General features: G+C 42.7%; 1 protein-coding gene across 1 annotated transcript in view; it reads left to right on the plus strand.

Moving 5' to 3' along the window:
- The first annotated feature begins 12845 nt into the window (after positions 1-12845).
- Positions 12846-18328, plus strand: part of CAPN14 (calpain 14) — a 46852-nt gene continuing 41369 nt past the window's right edge. Inside the window, exons 1-3 of the mRNA XM_077310388.1 lie at positions 12846-12860; positions 14563-14632; positions 16690-16811. Of these exons, the coding sequence (XP_077166503.1) occupies positions 12846-12860; positions 14563-14632; positions 16690-16811 (207 nt within the window). The remainder of the gene's footprint in view (positions 12861-14562; positions 14633-16689; positions 16812-18328) is intronic.

An 18328-nucleotide genomic window follows, 5' to 3' on the forward strand; every position in this document is an offset into this window, starting at 1 on the left:
GATAGCAATAATATCTATACTGCTGCAGTTGTGAGTTATAGAATGTGGTTTAAAATGGTTTTACAATGTTAGTAATTTTTTTTTATATTACTGTTATTGCTTACTGTTGTACACTGCCCTGAGCCGGCTTGCTGGGCGGGTGGTAAGTAAATGAATGGATGGATAAACACACAAACAAATAAATAACTAGGGCTGAACCTGCTTAACTTGCAAGATGTGGTGAGATCAGGCTCGCCTGGGCCACCCAGATCCAAGTAGACCTTAGTTTCTGGTTTATTTCTATCTAAATAAGAGGTTTGGCTTTCACTTTTAAAAGACTTGTCCACCATGCAATAATGAGAGAATGGGAGACACAACAGCAGATTTTGTTGTTAGAATGGTATGTTATGCAATAAGCAGTTTATTAAAAATGAAGTTTTGACTTGCCCCCTTAAGAAATAATCCCAGTAATAATCCCAATTTCATTGGGTCCAGGTATTGTGTTTGTGTATGATCTCAGTCTTCGTTAGCACATGCATTCTCTATGTGAAAGGAGAAATTTAATTTTCAAGTACTGGACTTAAGTTGAATAAATAAATCCATCACACACTGACAAGAGTATGTGCAGAAGACTGTCATGTTTATGAGATTTGAATTGAAATACAATTAACTAAAAACAGGAGGAAGTACTTTTTATCTGGGGCAACAGATGTGTCATTTTCTGATGAACGGACTTGTTCCTTCAGGTAAGTCAGATGACTGATGCAGAAATACCAGCTACTTGGGTGCTTCCTTGCCAAGGTTGTCTCCTGCCTTCCACTATATTTTAAATAGTGGGTGGAGATTAGTTCCTTGATTTGCATGGGGAGGGTGTGCATACACATATATGTTTAAGGAAGGCAAGTCATTACAGCGTTGTGAGTGGCAAAGTCTACAACTTAAGAGACATCCGAGAACAGCAGAAGTTATTACTAGCTCTTGGAAACAAGAGGAAGCTACTGGGAAGAAGGTAAGACATTTCAAACTTCTCGGCATATTTTGTGTAGCCAAAGGCTTTTAGAAAATGGAAGCTACATTATAAGTTAGAGTTTAATTTAAAAATCCAGAGACTAACTGAGTTGCCTGGGTTTTCCTAAATAAGAACAGACTAGTGGATGGAATCACAGGCAATTAGGCACTGTAAGAAGAAAGGCAAGGTGCTGGTTTCTTTATGTACCCTTCAAGAACTGGATGGTATGAAAAAATAATAGCTGTTAAAAACCCAGAAACTTTGAAGCAGCTATTTCTCTGCTTCCAGTTCTATTTGGGTATCAATGAATGTTGCTAAGACATTGAAAATAGTTACAGCAAAATAGACTTCCTCGGGAGGTGGTGGCTTCTCCATCTTTGGAAGTTTTTAAACAGAAGCTGGATAGCCATCTGACGGAGGGGCTGATTCTGTGAAGGCTCAAGGGGGTGGCAGGTTACAGTGGATGAGCGATAGGATTGTGAGTGTCCTGCATGGTGCAGGGGGTTGGATTAGATGACCCAGGATGTCCCTTCCAACTCTATGATTCTATGAAATATTGTGTAGCCTAAAGTGGAGTTGCATTTGTTTGCCTTCCTCTTCTTTTTGCCCCCAATCCTGTACTTTTAAAAGATCCAGATGTTCTGTGTGACTGATGGAGGCTCAGCCCAGCACTGAGACTGTTCCAGGCCTTTATCCCTTCCCCCTTCTTCACAAACTTTCTCCTCTTTCCCATAATTTGTATTGTCCCTGGGCTTACTTCCAGAAAGTTAGTGTTTTACAAATAGTGCAGGTACATCCTGTACTCATGGCGATTTGAAAGGGATTGATCTCAGCCTACAGAAACCTGCAAATGTTATTCCAGCATAAAGGAAGTGCAATTAACTGGTCAAAGGGTGGTGGGGGGAGAAAAGTCATGGTGTGAAGATGCTTTGCACCAATAATCAGGGGAGGGGGCAGCTTGCAGTATGTCATGGCCATCAGTTCACATAGAGTGTTCATTTCATGTCTCAAATCAGATTTGATTTTCGGTTAGCCTTGAAGGATGAGTTCTTTTTTCATTCCTTTACCTGCAGAGGAATGTAATTCTTGTATCAGAAACAAAATACTCAAGAGGTTTGGGGTCTATTAATTCTTTTGGCTCAATCCTCTGCCCAGGATACATATAACCCCAACAGGGCAGTCCTAAATAGAATCACACCCTTCTATGCCCATTGACTTTAGTGGATTTAGAAAGCTTAACTCAGTTTAGGATTACAACAAAATGAATCCTTTCCTACTTGGGACAGTCTGTCTTTTCCTGCCACCATTTACAAGCATGGCATTTTCTTTTACAGGAAGGTAAAAATCCCCCACACCATTAATCATGATTAGGAAAATTATTGAGAGCTAATATAGTTGATAAAAAATATATAGGGCTTAATCCAAATTACTACCAGCAGAGTAAAGCTAGCAAGGGAGGCCATCCCTGTCTCCTCATCCCTATGGCAGTCCACTGAGCCCCAAAATGATGTTTTTGGATGTCAAAGGGATGCTCAGGAACAGTGTCAGGAATCTGCAGTAAAAAGGCTAAATAGGCAGAAGTCATTCTCCCTTGCTCTGCTAGCAGAAGGTCTTTGGAGTCAATGCACTAGTGGAATCCAGCCCATGGGCAATAGGTTTGTGGATGTTTTGCTATAACCATTTGTTTGCAAAAATCTATAGACTACATATGTATAGAGCTGGAAAGAAAATAATTAGAATAATAAATGGGGAAAGAGAACTGTATTGAAATGGAAATGTCCCACATGTTTTTTTTATTCTTTGAATTTGACAGTGATACAATATAAATTATTATAGAGGTGGTATTTCATAACTGAAAGACTTCATAGAACTTATGACTTGCTTAACATATCAGGGCATGCTTCCTAGTTTTACATATATGAGACCAAATGGTTCATTTGGGATATTAATTAACTTCTTATTGGAAATTGATTAGCAGTAGTGAAGATTATAATAACAAAGCACTAGGAAACCAATACTTAATTGTATGCCTCCAAAATGTTAGAGGGTTAATTTGTGTGGAGTTAAAATTAATGAATTAACTGGTTTCATTAAACTTTGGGTAATCAGAATTGGCTAAATGTTTCAGTTATTGAAATAATCTTTCTGATTGCTACCCTTAAGAGATTATCTCCTTTTACCTCTTTTTTTTTCTGGCAATACACATTTGCTCTATTCATAGATATGTGTGTTCATGCTTACATATTTTCTGACAGAAATGCTTCTCTGTTCACATAACTGAGATACAGGAATAACCAATACATTTACTCAAATGCACACATGCACAAACATTTCAATTTATATCCAGTGAACTGTATAACATATGAGGTAATTAACGGACACTCCTTAAAAAGGGATTCTTAGTGGACTGTGAACACCCATAACTACATTTGGTGAGGGAGAAAAATGGGTTGGATTCCGCAGAGGATTTCCATGGATGGGAGAGACTGATTTCCACTAATTCCTTAGTCCTAATGTAGACCTGTAGTGGGTATTTTTTTTGGAGGGGGGGGGGAACGTGGGCTTATCCATCAAGAGCAGCATTTGGTTGGCATTTGAGACTGCAATGGAAAGGAGAAGTTGAGAAAGTAATGCTCTGCAGGCAAAAAGGCCTTCCATCCATGGAAATCCTCCATAAGATCTATTAAGTTGATGTCCTCAACTTCCTTGGAGTTGCATAACTGTTGGCAATTATTTTTGGATTAACTTGATCTTTTAACGATTATATTTAAGGCTGTTTGACTTGTATAATAAACCCTTCAAGAACTGCCTCTATATGCTTTCTAAAAATACTATTACAGTCTTGTCCTGTGGGTTTGATAGATATGAATTACTTCTTACTATCCTGACATGGATGCAGAGGGAATATTAGATTGAATCTATATACATAATTAGATCTTTATATTTAGTATTGAATCTTTGGGTTGTTTTTTAGCTGGATGGATATTTCTTAGCCCACTAAAGATATTATGGTTAACGTTGATCAAACTGATCTCATTCTGGGTCATGCAATTATCAAGAGCAACTTTTGCTTCCCTTGAGTCAGCCCAGTTTCTAAGGAAGAGTCAGAGTAGGGTTGGAAGGGACATCCAGAAGCTCTTCAGTTCTGGAACTCTACCTCTCATGAAAAATAAATGGGCGGATTTGGGCTCATTTGCTCCCTCCACACTCTCCTGCTTCTCTCATCACAAGTCATGAATGAACGAGAAAACCTTACATTTGTTTGAATGTGCTGGAGTTTGTGAGGTAAAACCCATCTTTCAAAGGAGATATATTTTCCAAGGTAGGCAAATATTAAATGCAGATAAACATGGGTCTCTTAATTCACACATTAACTTCAGCCAGTGGTAATGGAGGTACAACTGGGGGGGGGGGAGGATGCATAAAATCTTATTTAGGGCTGCTAGCTCTGGGTTGGGAAATACCTGGAGACTTTGGGGATGGAGCCAGGAGTGGGTGGGATTTGGGGCAAGGAGGGACCTGAAGGGAATATAATGCCAGGAAGTCCACCTTCCAAAGCAGTCATCTTCTTCAGAGGAACTGATCTTAGTCTGGAGATGAGCTATAATTGCTGGGGATCACCAGGTACCACCTGGGGACTGGAATCCCTAATCTTATCCCAGGTAAAATCATGATGCCAAATCAGTGTTCGTACAGGCTCCAAGACTCATAAGTTACCCCGAGGAGCTGCCAACTTGTGTGGTAGTACAAGATTCTATCTTCAGTTTGTTTATTTAGAACATTTATATTCAACTTCTCCAGAGAACCTGCTCAAGGCAGTTCACAAGTATGATAAAATCTTAAAACATCATAAAACAAATTTTTGTCTCATCAGTGCTGTTGCCTCCCAAATAGGCAGTGTTTCCTTATATCCTGTGAGACATATTTACAGTTCAAGTCTAACTTGTTTTCAGGCTAAAATGCAATAAATCACATGTCAGAACTCTTGTATGTCCCATAATCTACACACCCAGCTTCATGAACATTTGTCCAACATACAAACCATTTCTGCATGGAGAGCTAAAATGCACATGGCCTCCTGCTTGCAAACATGGGATGGTAAACCTCATGTTTGCAGCCCTCCTTATGGAAGACCCCTCCAGCATTTTCCCTGTTGTGACTTTTTGCCTCCCGACAAAGCTGCAAGGGAAAACAAAACAAACTCACCTCACCCCGTTCCTTGGCTTGTCAATCACAGCAAGCCACCAATCACAGCACAGCAGTTCTCTTGTGGAATGAAACTTTCTTCCCCCTGAACCCCCCAATTTTTTTAAAGGCACTTTATGTTATGCAGTAATACAAAAACACAAGTGCATTTTTAATAAAAATCAACACTTCCACGTTGCTATAGAGAAACACCAGAATGATAAAGCATCCCCCCCCCCTTTGGGATTCATGTTCTTTTGGACTTATGTCTGGGTGGATTTCTTAGATGCTGAACATGATAACTGGAGCTCAAAGAACTATTTTGTGTAAATGGTTCGCTTAAAAACAAAGCGTACACAGGACTGAATGATATGGAGAAAGCTTCTCGATCACCTGCCCCCCCTTCCCCAGCTCCAAAAAACAGGTCTGTGTTTTGCCTGCCTGATTCTTCAGAGGCCGAACATGGGAAACTGGAGCCCATTTGTGTAAATGGTAGGCTTAAAAACAAAGCACATGCACGGCTAAATGATCGGGATAAAGCTGCTCGATCACCCATCAAGCCCTTTCCCTTTTCATTCCCCAGCTCCAAAAAACACAAATGGGTCTGTGTTTTGCCTGTCTGATTCCAAAAAGACCATGGACACTTTAAAGAAGATTTTATTTTACCTTTGACAATGTAGCTTTGCAGTTGCGCTGCAACGCAAACCGCGCCATTTAAAAAAAAAAATACTCGGGGCAGGAAATGGAGAGGGGAGGGTGGGACAATGCTACAGAGACTACCAAACCTTTCTCCTCCATATAGGCTTGCCTCTGGTTGATCACTGGTTGCTCACTGATGGGATGTGAGATAAAAAGTGGCAAATCCATCCTGAGGCAAATTTGGGCAAAACTTGAGCCAGCCCCTGGACAGCCTCGGGATGCAAGTGACATCATGAGGAAGGGGCTCTAAAACCTGCCAGCAACCAGAGGCTGTCTGGGGCAGATTCCCCGTGCGGAAATAGTCACACTGATAGTAAACATTTATTTTTCTTAAATAAAACTTAATTTTCTCAAGATTGGTTTTAACATCAGAGAAACTTCTACTTGTTTTGACAGGTATCAATCCCAGTTCTTAAGTCTTAGTGCAATTCCAATTTTACAGATGGGAATGTGATTTAAAAATGGGATATTTTAAGCTATTTGAGATATTAGGAGCATGGACTTTTTGTAAGCTAAATCACCTTTGGTCTCTTCCAACTGTCTGATAAGAAACAAAACATAATTTGAAACAAAGCTGGTCCTGCACTGAGCAGGGGGTTGGACTAGATGACTGGTATGGCCCCTTCCAACTCTAGCTTCCCGACGCCCTCTCCGGCCCCGTTTCAAGCGAGCCCCCTGGTACACCGAGGAGCTTCGCGACAAGAAACGGGAACTGAGACAGCTAGAGCGAGTTTGGAGGAAGACTCGTGACGAAGGCTCGAGAACATCTTATAGAATGCAGATGAAAGCCTATGAGATGGCGGTGAAGTCAGTAAAACACAATTTTTACTCGGCTACCATTGCATCTGCAGACTCACACCCAGCTCAATTGTTTAAGGTAGTTCGATCCCTCACTGCCCTGATTGAAGGGCAACAAAACAGTAGCCAGTTGGACATCAGCTGTGAGGCATTTACGAGTCATTTTGCGGACAAAATCTCGACACTCCGCCACGACCTCCCTCCAACCTTAGATACAAAAAGTGAACTAGAGGCCCCTTGGCCGTCTTTGGAGAAAACTATGAGTAACTTCAGACTACTCACGCTGACCGAAGTGGACAGGATTCTAGCGACAACAAGACCAACTACATGCCCACTAGATCCTTGCCCATCCTGGCTCTTGAAAACAGCTGGCATAAAGATAATGGGCCCCCCTCCAGGAGATAATCAACCTATCTCTAACAACTGGAGAATTCCCGGAGGGCTAGAAAGAGGCTGTGGTACGTCCACTGTTGAAAAAAACATCTCTAAACCCAGAAGAGCCTAACAACTACAGGCACGTCTCGCACTTAGCGTTTCTGGGCAAGATGATAGAAAGGGCAGTTGCAAACCAACTGACAGAATACCTGGAAGAAGCTTCGGTCCTAGACCCATCCCAGTCAGGCTTCCGGCCTGGCAATGGGGTAGAGACAGCGCTAGTCGCCCTGACGGACGACCTCCGTCGCCATTCGGCACTGCTGATATTATTAGACCTCTCAGCAGCGTTCGACACAGTCGATCACGAGCTTCTAGCTCGCTGCCTCATCGATGCTGGAATACAAGGGACAGCCCTTCAATGGCTGATCTCCTTCCTCCAGGATCGGGAACAGAGGGTTGCAATAGGAGAGAAAACATCAGGCCGCCGGCAACTTACTTGTGGAGTCCCACAAGGAGCGGTCCTCTCTCCTATCCTATTCAACATCTTCATGCGCCCTCTCGCACAGCTGGTACGGAAGTTTGGACTGGGTTGCCATCAATATGCAGATGATACCCAGCTCTTCCTCCTGATGGATGGCCGCCCTGACTCTCCCCCAGAAGCATTAGCCAGCTGCCTGGAAGCAGTGACGAGATGGCTCAAGCAGAGTCGTCTGAAGCTCAATCCTTCAAAGACAGAGGTCCTGTGGCTAGGTAGGAAGGGCCCATGCGAGGAAGCGCGCCTGCCTACCCTGGATGGCGTGCAGCTGTCTACGGCTCACTCCGCCAGGAACCTAGGCGTGATTCTGGATGCCTCCCTCACGATGGAGGCCCAGATCACAAAGGTAGCGCGGCTGGCATTCTATCATCTCCGCCAAGCCAAACTACTAGCGCCCTACCTGGCCCCGGAACACCTAGCCACAGTGATTATGCGACGGTCACCTCTAGACTGGACTTTTGTAACTCGCTCTACGCAGGCCTGCCCTTAGCCCTGACCCAGAAACTACAACTAGTTCAAAATGCAGCAGCCAGGATCCTCACGGCAACACCGTGGAGGTCCCATATCCGGCCTATTCTCCATCAGCTGCAATGGTTACCAGTTGAATTCCGGATCAGACTAAAGGTTTTCGTAATTACCTTCAAGGCCATACGGGGTCAGGGCCCAGTGTACCTGAGGGACCGCCTCCCCGCCTATGCCCCCAAAAGAGCTCTACACTCTACTGCCTCCAATCAGCTAAGGATCCCTGGCCCTAAAGAAGTCCGTCTGGTCTCGACCAGGGCCAGAGCATTCTCTGTTCTGGCCCCTACCTGGTGGAACGAGCTCCCAGAGGAGATCAGGGCCCTGACGGAGCTTAAACAGTTCTGCAGGGCCTGCAAAAAGGAGCTCCTCCACCAGGCATTTGGCCGAGACCAGACGTAATCTACAGTGACCAACGGCCCCTGCTCCCCCCCACCCCCCCTCAGAATTCAATCAATAAGCCACCCCCCTCAGAATCCCATCAACAAGCCCTGGACCTGTATTACGATTGTTTACTGTTATACTGTGTTGTGTTTGGTTGCAATTGTTGGTTATCGATGTACATGTTCTACAGACTGTTTTATGTATAGTTCTCTGTTATAATGTAAACCGCCCTGAGCCTCCGGGGAGGGCGGTATAGAAGTATGATAAATAAATAAAATAAATATGATTCTGTGATTCTAAATCCATTGAATTATTGGATGATCTGGAATTTTATTTCAGACTTTCAGCGTCTATAGTAATACCATCACTTTGTAATTATTATAACAGTCTAAGTGTCATAAAACTGTTAGTACCCATAAATTGAAGTCTATAAAAAGAATACATTAAACCATGTCGAATAATCATACTCCTGTGTACATAACGGCAGTGCAAAAGAAGAAAGATGCCAGTTTTGTTCTTTTAATCTGTCAGTTTTATAGATGCTCAAATCTGTAATGAAGGTGCAGCCCAAAGAAGAATCAGTTCTTATTTGCTATGTTCACCCCTAAAATTCTGAATTCAGATATTGGTCCTTAAATGTGTTGCTAATACAATATTCCATTGCTTTTAAGCTTAATTTTAGCTTTTTTAGTTACTGAGAAAATCTCTGTGACCACACTTTTAAAGATGAACAATGAAAAGATTAATAAAATAAACCTCAGAAATAATTCAGTAAGTATAAATGTTCTTAGAAGTCATGGGGGGCTATATCTGATTTGAGTATGCTGGGAATTAACATGTCCATGAATACCTTCTGAAGCACTCTACACATATGTGTTTAAATAATATTCACCAACTGTTCCCTTTCCCCTTCCAGTTTTGTTAAAAGTCCAGAAGGAGGAAAAGGCATGGCAACCACAGGTCAGAGTCTGACTAATAGAACAGTCATTTCTGTGGTGATGCATGACTTAACTGGCTTTCCCTTGTCACACTTCCTTCTTTCCTTGTTGAGAGCCAGTTTCTTTACCCAAACTGACCTACCAATTTGGTTTCATCAGCAAATTCCACTGACTTCAGTGTAATTAAGGTGTGGATTAGATTTTGGGTTAGTAGTACACATGCATTCACTAAATGTGATCTCAATAGCACATGTTGGCTTGTGAAGCCTGGAATTTTCTACTGAGTAACTTCACTGTGTCTATTTTAAACATTCCCATTAAATGAAGTTATTTCAAAGGGACGTTTTAAAGTAAGGTTGCCAACTCAACCAGGGCCAGGAGACCTCACAACTAGAGGTGCTATATGTTCACTGAATTTGAGTTCCATAATGGAAGAAAATGTAATAAAGGGATAAATCCCTTTGTTTATTGGTAACCTTACCTTTTTGCAATCTGATTTTAATTATATTCAAAAATAAGTGCACATTTTGGCCCTTTGTTACTTGTACTGGTATGCAATTTCTAATTAGATCTGAGATGGCTTTTGAAAGGATTAGACAATTTCATTGAATACAGATTTGTTAATCAGCCATGGCAGCTAAAAGCTTTAAACACCAGATGGGGTGTTCCACCTGAGGCTGCAGCACATCTACAGGTGACAGTGGAAGGACTATGGATAGGGCTCTTGGTGCTTTTTCCCTTAAAAAATCTAATACAGAGTACCATGATTCTGATGGGGGTTGTGGCGCATAGGAAAGGAGTCTTTTAGATTTCCCCTTGCACCATTTCCACAAGTTGAAACATCTCAGGGCAGCAACTATTTTCCTCAGTGGGGCAAACATTCAGGTGCCTGCTTCTCGGCAGCTTGCAGACAGCGGGAGCCACAAGACTGATAGCAGCTGGTCAGTGGTGCCTCTGCTGCATGTATTCATGCAGAATACAATGTATTCTTCATTGGGTGCTCTGAACATACAGTGAATATATCTGCCTAAGTGCCTCTGCACAGGAAAGTGATATTCTACACTAGGAATCATGGATGGGTTGACTACCTCCGTCAGAGGGAAAATATCAGATATTAAGGACTCAAAGGCATGTGAGCTTTCATTTTGTCTGATCATCTAATGATCAGAACCACCTCCTTTCATACGAATGTACCTGACTGGTTGTCTTCAGAGGCTCTGACTTGGGTGTCCCTGCCTTTTGAAATTAGGTGGGTAGCAACCCAACAGAAGGCATTCTCAGTTGTGGTGCCAGAACTCTGGAATTCCCTTCCCAGGGAGATTTGCATCTCTCTCTACTGTTGTCTTTTGCCCTTTTTATATTGTTTGGCATTCCCTCGTTAATTCCCTCACTATCACTGATGAAGAGGCCCTCTGTTTGTGTGAATCTGTGCTCATGTGTTTTATTTGTGTGTATGTATATACACACACAGAATTAAATAAAATGTGTCCGTGTATTTAGTTTAAGCTCAGATTGCTTGATATCCTGAGCACACTGAGTTGGTTAGAAAGAATTAATTAAATAATATTGCTGATTTTTTTGTTCTGTTGGGAGTTTGAAATTACGACTTGCATCTTCAGGCATTATCCTCCTCATGCAACTCTCTGGCTGCTACGGTAGCTTTCCTGTGCTGTGGGCTTGCTTTCTCTGCTGCTAGCACTTCTGCAGGTATAAGGACATCTTGAAATACACGGACCTTCCACAGGTGGATCTCCTAGTAGCAGAGGAAGTTAGTGCTGCAGCCAGAGATGCTCAAGAACAATGTTCTAAGATCCAAGCCTATTAATCTAAGGTAAGTTCTTCCCTTCATTAAACATGTGCGGCTTTCTTTTTGTATCTCTTAAATATCAAAAATTAATCCAAGACTTTTGGGTACAAGTTTTCCGATCTTTTTTTTAAACAGGTTTCAGTTGTATGGATGGAGCCCTATCCCTTCACGAGGCAGTAGGGGGAAAAATAAATCTCTGCAGAGGCAAGCTCTGAACTACTCTTAGGTGGGAACTTCCCCCCCCCCCAAAAAAACATGGCCTTTTGGGAGTGGGTTGCACGGCGAGTCAAGAAGCAACCGCGGCCTCTAGGTAGAAGGAGAATTTTTCAAAAGTCGATTAGTCTTCGCCAGCAGGATTACCAGACATTACTTGAGCAGTGTTTGAAGAACAAATGTCTCTTTGAGGATGAGAACTTCCTGGCTGATATCAGGTCCATTGGAACTGGGCCACTCCTTCAGAAACTCCCTCAGAAACTGCAGTGGAAGAGGCCACATGTAAGTGATGGGGTTTTGTGGGAAAGACATCCTTGGAGCTCAGCTAAATGCGACAGCAAACTTGTGTCTGATAAGGGTTTGCCATTGCCATTTTACAGTAATTTAAAAACATCACAAGGTCTGCTGGATCAGGACCTCACAGAATTGAAAAACCACTACAAAATGCTGATTCTGTGAATTTAACAAGAGAAAAAAAATCTGTCCAATGGCTTAATCAAATAATATTCAAAATATAAGAGTCTCTGGTATCTCTTTATTAAAATTTCCACCTGGACTCAGTCATTGGACAGATTCTTTTCTTCTCTTGTTGTGTTATTGCGATTGTCCACTTTCTTCTTGCAGATTATGTGCATTTAGGCAGATTGTGAGTGGGTGGATGGAAGGAATTGTGCCACTTAGTGTTGGGAAGTGAATTTCCTCCAGGCCAGACTGGCCAGGGATTCTGGGTTTTTTGGGGGGAATCATCTGGGCATGGAATCAGGGTCACTGTGGGTGGGCAGGTAGCTGTGAATTTCCTACATTTGGCAGGGGGTTGCACTAGATGACCCTGGAGGTACTTCCAACTCTTATGATTCTATGAAATGGCAACCACAAATATGTGGTCACTATGACCATTTACACACTGGGAACTTCACTGCTCCAGCTCCCATGAAGGAGCACAAATCAAGGGTGGATGAGCTGCACCAGGCCAAATACTCTCCCATGTGGGTACAGGAAGAGGTAGGACAACCTGCCACAACTAAAATTCCAGCCAGCAGCCAGGCATGAAACCTCCAGTGTGTAAATGGTCCATGTGTTTGGTGTCTTGTTTAACTAGACTCCCAGAACACTCTTCCACACACAGGAGTTCTACATGTCAGGTTTTCTGAATCATAGGTACTCCAGGAAAGCACACAGGACACCATGGACGATAACAATCCATATTTGACAACTGCAGTGCTAAATCCCTGCACTGCTATGTCCTTTCTTCTAGAAATACCTCTTGGCCACACATTGTTTCTTTTAGAGAAACTGCTGCCAAAATCACTGCATGCAACTCACATTGAATTTTGGCAACATTGAACCACAAAGAAGGTGAAGTGTAACTACTTCAATAGATATGTAAATAAACAGGATGAGCAGATGGCCTGGGAGTGGGTGAGAAGGGGAGGGACTCCAAGTGGGCATGTATACAGCTGTGCTCCCCAACCATATTCTGCACGATCATGCCACTTCTGGGATTTCTTGAAGGCTGAAGAATGTTTCAGGGGGTTCGTAACAGTAAAAATGTTGAGAAAGGCTACAGAAAGACGTGTGTGAGGATAAATGTTTCTGGGTTGCAATGGACTCCAGCAGCATAACCTCTCTTTTTGGAGGGGAGGGCAGAATAAAACTGTTTGAATAAAATAGGATCAAAGCAGGTGAGATAGTGAGAAAGGACAGCCATATGGTTTGAATGATTTAAGGGTTGAATTGTGAGGGCCGAGTGGTAAGGCAGCCGTCTGAAAGCTTTGCCCATAAGGCTGGGAGTTCAATCCCAGCAGCCGGCTCAAGGTTGACTCAGCCTTCCATCCTTCCAAGATCAGTAAAATGAGTACCCAGCTTGCTGGGGGGTAAACGGTCATGACTGGGGAAGGCACTGGCAAACCACCCCGTATTGAGTCTGCCATGAAAACGCTAGAGGGCGTCACCCCAAGGGTCAGACATGACTCGGTGCTTGCACAGGGGATACCTTTACCTTTACCTTTTCCACATCCGGAAAATATAGTGAAAGGTTTACCTTTTGTTGACGCCATATTTTTGGCGTTTTACACGATGTCGTCAGCATCCAGCATCCCAGCAGCAAACCAGCAACTACATCCTCCATTTTAAAGCACCAGCTGGGGAATCCACAAAAGTGGATTTATCCAAGTTTGTAGCATGAGCGAGAGGAGAGCAACCAGCAACCACATGCTAAAGAAAGGTGTGGTGGCGATGTAGCACTATATCTGCCTGCAGCGCCCACCCTCACATCCATCTCTCTCTCCCTTCTCCCAAGGATGGGGCTTTTTTTCTTCTGAGGCAAACTGCCTGGAGCAACGAATATGCGTTAAATCATTCAGACAGAGCAAAAAAAAAAACAGTTAACACACAAAGCATTCCTCTCTAACCCCCTCCCACAAAAATCGGGAATAAGATTACTTTTTTAAAGCTTCAAGGCTCATAATTCCAAAAGGGGTGGCAGTAAAATAAGCACTATGTATCTATGATTAGATGCATAGGCATTGCAACTGAGGAGTTTTGCTTAAAAAAAATTACCTTGTATCGCAGTCCCTTTAAAACAGGGATAAAGGTGATTGGCTGCCTGGCTTGATTGACAGGTGGAGGAGAATCATGTGTATAGTGCATTCCTCTCCTCTGCCATTTCAAGCAGGTGTGTGGAGTGCCAAGAAGCACAAGAAGGCAGCAGAGGAAAGTGAGAGAGCCAGGAGGTGAGGAATTACTGGAGGCATGATTTTTTTATAGCATTATGCCATTGCACTGGCGTAACACCATTTTTTCTATGTGTAATTTTGTATATTGTATATTGTAGCAGTTCCTTCCAGATTACAATCCCAGGGGTGGAAAGGAGGCCCTGTATTATCAGTACATCTTGAGTACAGAAACATCAAGAAGCAAAGAGTCATTCAGATTTAACCCTGAACAAACAATAAAAACAATATTTTTAACTCAAAGGAATTGCTTATGCTGTCATAAAAATGCACTTTGGCCACAGGGCATTCTTCTAAAAATGCTTTCACATGCCTCATTTATGCCTTGCTGCCTGGAGCACAAGACTCTATAGCTTAGCATTTTCTTTTGTCACTTTATTTTATTCCAGGAGCTGCATGAGACTCCAGTGTTTTACGACGCAAACACCAAACGCCTTGCTCTGTGTCAAGGACTGATAGGTATGAGCTCCCCTTTGCTTGTTCTGGCTGTGGTACGTGGTGTTGAACAACTGAAACACGGTATCTAAATTGCATTGTCAGCTCCAAGATGTACTGGTTGGGCAAACAAGGGTCCTGATGAAGTTTAGGCAAATTTGCTAGTCCTGTTGCTTAAGATGACAGGAACTAAGCCTTGTATCTCTGGTAGGGTTGTCAGTGGTTCAGCAGTTCCTGGAGATTTGGGTGTGGAGCCTGGGAAGGGCAGGGAGGGAAGAGAAGGACCTCAGCATGGTGTAATGCTGTGGAGTCCACCCTCCAAAGCTGCCATTTTCTCCAAGGGAACTGATCTTTGTAGTTGGGTTGCCAGCTCCAGGTTGGGAAATCTGGGGTGGAGGGCAGGGTTTGGGAGAGGAGAACCTTCAGTGGGGTGTAATGCCGTAGAGCCCACCTTCTGAAATGGACATTTTCTCCAAGTAAACTGATCTCTTTCTCCTGGGGATCAGTTGTAGTCCGAGGAGATCTCCAGCCACCACACGGAGGTTGGCAATCCTATCTCTGTAGTCTGGTGATCGGTTGTAATTCTACTCAGGCTCCACCTGCAAGTCAGCAGGCTCAGCTTTTGCATATCACCAAGCAGCTGCCAGTCATGCTCCTGGGCAGATGGATTAATAGGGGCTTTACGCACCGGGATCTTTGTTGCAAATTGGTCACTGAATGAAAAATCGCCATTTAAAGTAGTGGAATTCGTCGTTATGCATACCTGCCTTTGTGGTGGAATCCAGTTGCGTTTTGTAGCGTTTCCCACAGGCTTCCGGTCTCGGCAGAAATCGCTAGAAAGGAAGCGCTATTGCCGAGCTTGTCCCGCCCCTGGCCGTCAAGCAGCCAATGGGCAGCCGTTAGCATGCTCCCAAACAGCCCCTTTCCCTTTAAGAAAGTTTTTTTAAAAAATAGCAACAAATCTGGGTAGATTCGTTGCAACGGAGAGACCCATCCAGCTGCCTGGTGTGTTTGAGCTGTCGTTTGATCGTTTTATCGTTGCCACGCTGCCTCCGAGTGAAAAAAAAAAATCCCCCCCCCCCCCTCACGGGCCCGATTTTCGGCTGAATGAATGTGTGAAAATTAATGGGAAAATACATCAGCAAACGGGCTTTTCTGTGGTTTGTGCTTAGTGACTAAAGGGGAAGGACTGAAGCCAGGGAAGCCTCTAAACAGAAAGAGGCTCGCTGGTGCGTTTATCCCCGCTCGCTCGGAGAAAAAGAAATGGCGATCGCTTCGCCGGAAGTTTGGAGGACAGGCTCAGGAGGAGGGACTTTGAAGAAACCGCAACAATGTTAACGCACAGGTCTTTTTAGCTAGTGTTGCAGATTGGTTGCAAGAGTGTAGCGCTTTCCGGAGGGTGAATCCACTTTTTGGGATTCCCCTGAAAGCGCTACAAGGAAGCGCTTTTTGCAGATTGGTTTCAGGTGTGTGGCAGATTGTCGACGACGTCGTGCGTTATGGCAAATCAATAGCGTTTTCAATTAGCAACCATTGTGCGATTTTGAAGGCGTGCAAAAAGCCCCCTAGTTTGGTTCGGTATAAGGCAGTATATAACCTTTGTACAGAGATTTCCTTTTGCCTCCTGGCTAGTAGTTTTGGATAGTCATGAATCTGAATATCATGTTTCTTAAATCTCTAACCTGTTAGCTGTCATTGCTTCCTTTTGAACTGGCTCTCTTTACTATTACTCATTTGTTTTTCTATAGAGTGAGGATGGAATTTTTTAAAAATCTCTAAGGCAGCAGGCCAAATATTCAACAGTGAAACTTCCTGGACAGAAACAAGCCAAAGCTCAATGCAACACAGAAAAGATTGTATTGAAAGCTAATTTCAAAATGCATCATTTTATAAAAAGATCTACTTTCTAGTGTAATTTTAATTGCAATAAAGACATTACAAAATTGATTTCAGATGCATTTATGCTCAATTATGTAGTTCCATGCTAATGGTAATAATTAATATATATCTGTATTATCTTTTATTTGAGTACTCAAAATATCACATGCAGATCTTTTGGTCTATTTTCTTTCTTGGTACAGGAGACTGCTGGTTTTTAGCTGCTTTGGAAGCTTTGACTTTTCATCCAGATATCTTGTCTCAGGTAGTGCCACAGAACCAAAATTTAGAGAGGAAGAAGTATGCCGGCATATTCCATTTCAAGGTGGGCCTAATCACTGTATCTAGTAGTAAATTACCTGTTATGTATCTCTTCTTAGAAGACATTCAGATATGCATAAAAATATAGCCCCATCAATATTCCAAAGGAATTAAGGGAAAAGAATACAACTAAAAATGGCTTAATGAAGCTGGAAAATGAATGTTGAGAGCAGCTAAATGTCAGTTAAATGGGGGAAAGGAAGGAAATTATCCTGCTGAAGCCCTGAGAACTTAAAAGGGAAGATTTTCAAGGGTGGGATGAGATGTCTACATGGTCTTCTATTTGTTTCCTTGGGATTCTTCCCCAGTTAGCAAAAGTCTGATAGCATAAGAAGGCAGCTAAGTCAGTTATGCAATAGCTATAAATGTGCAATTCAAGACAAAATCCAGCCTCCACACCAGAGCTGTCCACATGGTTTCTGAATACACACACACACTAATGCTAAGAGGAAGTCATTCTACCGTTATTTTTTGGCGGGGGATGTATTCTACTTTCCCCACATGAAGTAAAAGCAAAAGTCAGAGTCTTCATTCATAACATAATTTCAGAATACTTTAGATTGCCAGAATTTTCTAAATTTATAACTGTGAAAATACAAAGAATTACTTTATTGTCACTTAAGATACTGGCATTTTGAACAAACAAGCAAATACATGGGAAGAGGAACACTTTAATTTGTCATGTGTCTGAGTCAAATATAAATTTGAATACCAGCTTTGAAAATAGAAGTGACATGAGTCTATTGTTTTGATCCATTTCATCTAGTATCAGGCATGGTTATGAGACTGAAATAGCCTTAGTTGCTATGGTAGATGACCTGTGCCAGGAGATGGACAGTGGGAATGTGATGCTGTTAATTCTCCTGACTGTCTTGAAGATCCCAGAGAGGCTCTGGAAACTGTGAACATGTACCTGGAAGCATTGGGATGCATGAAGGCTAACAAGCTGAAACTTAATCCAGACAAAATGGAGATGTTACTGGTGGAGGGAAGTGTTTGGTCCAGGAATTGGGGTGCATCCTGTTCTGAATAGAGTTGCACTCCCTCTAAAGAGACCAATTCAGGAAGACCAGTTCATTGACCTTAAAAGTCCTAGAGGGTTTAGGTCAGCCTATGTGAAGGATAACCTTAGGTCAGCCTATGTGAAGCTCTGCTTCAGGTATCTCCTCCAACAGAGGCTAGATGTGTGATAATCAAAGAAAGGATCTTTCTGGTCATGGCACCAAAACATTGGAACTCTCTCCTGAGATAAATTGGTCTGTTTTCTGCTATTGGGTGGAGACTTTTTTGTTTTGCTTGGCATTCTCTAATTAACTCTTATTGAAGTGCCTTAGGGCAGGAATCCTGAGTTACTTGTAAATATGGCAGAGAAACATTTTTTGATAAATAAATCTGGTGCAGTAAAGAAGACACGTGATGCCATTAACACTAACACATTTATTATAGCAAGAACTTCTTCGGTCAGATCCAACTCTTACAGTGCTATACCTTTCTAATCCCATATACGACACTAGGTTTAGA

The sequence above is a fragment of the Paroedura picta genome, chromosome 1 (genome assembly GCF_049243985.1).
Source record: "Paroedura picta isolate Pp20150507F chromosome 1, Ppicta_v3.0, whole genome shotgun sequence".
Taxonomy (NCBI): domain Eukaryota; kingdom Metazoa; phylum Chordata; class Lepidosauria; order Squamata; family Gekkonidae; genus Paroedura; species Paroedura picta.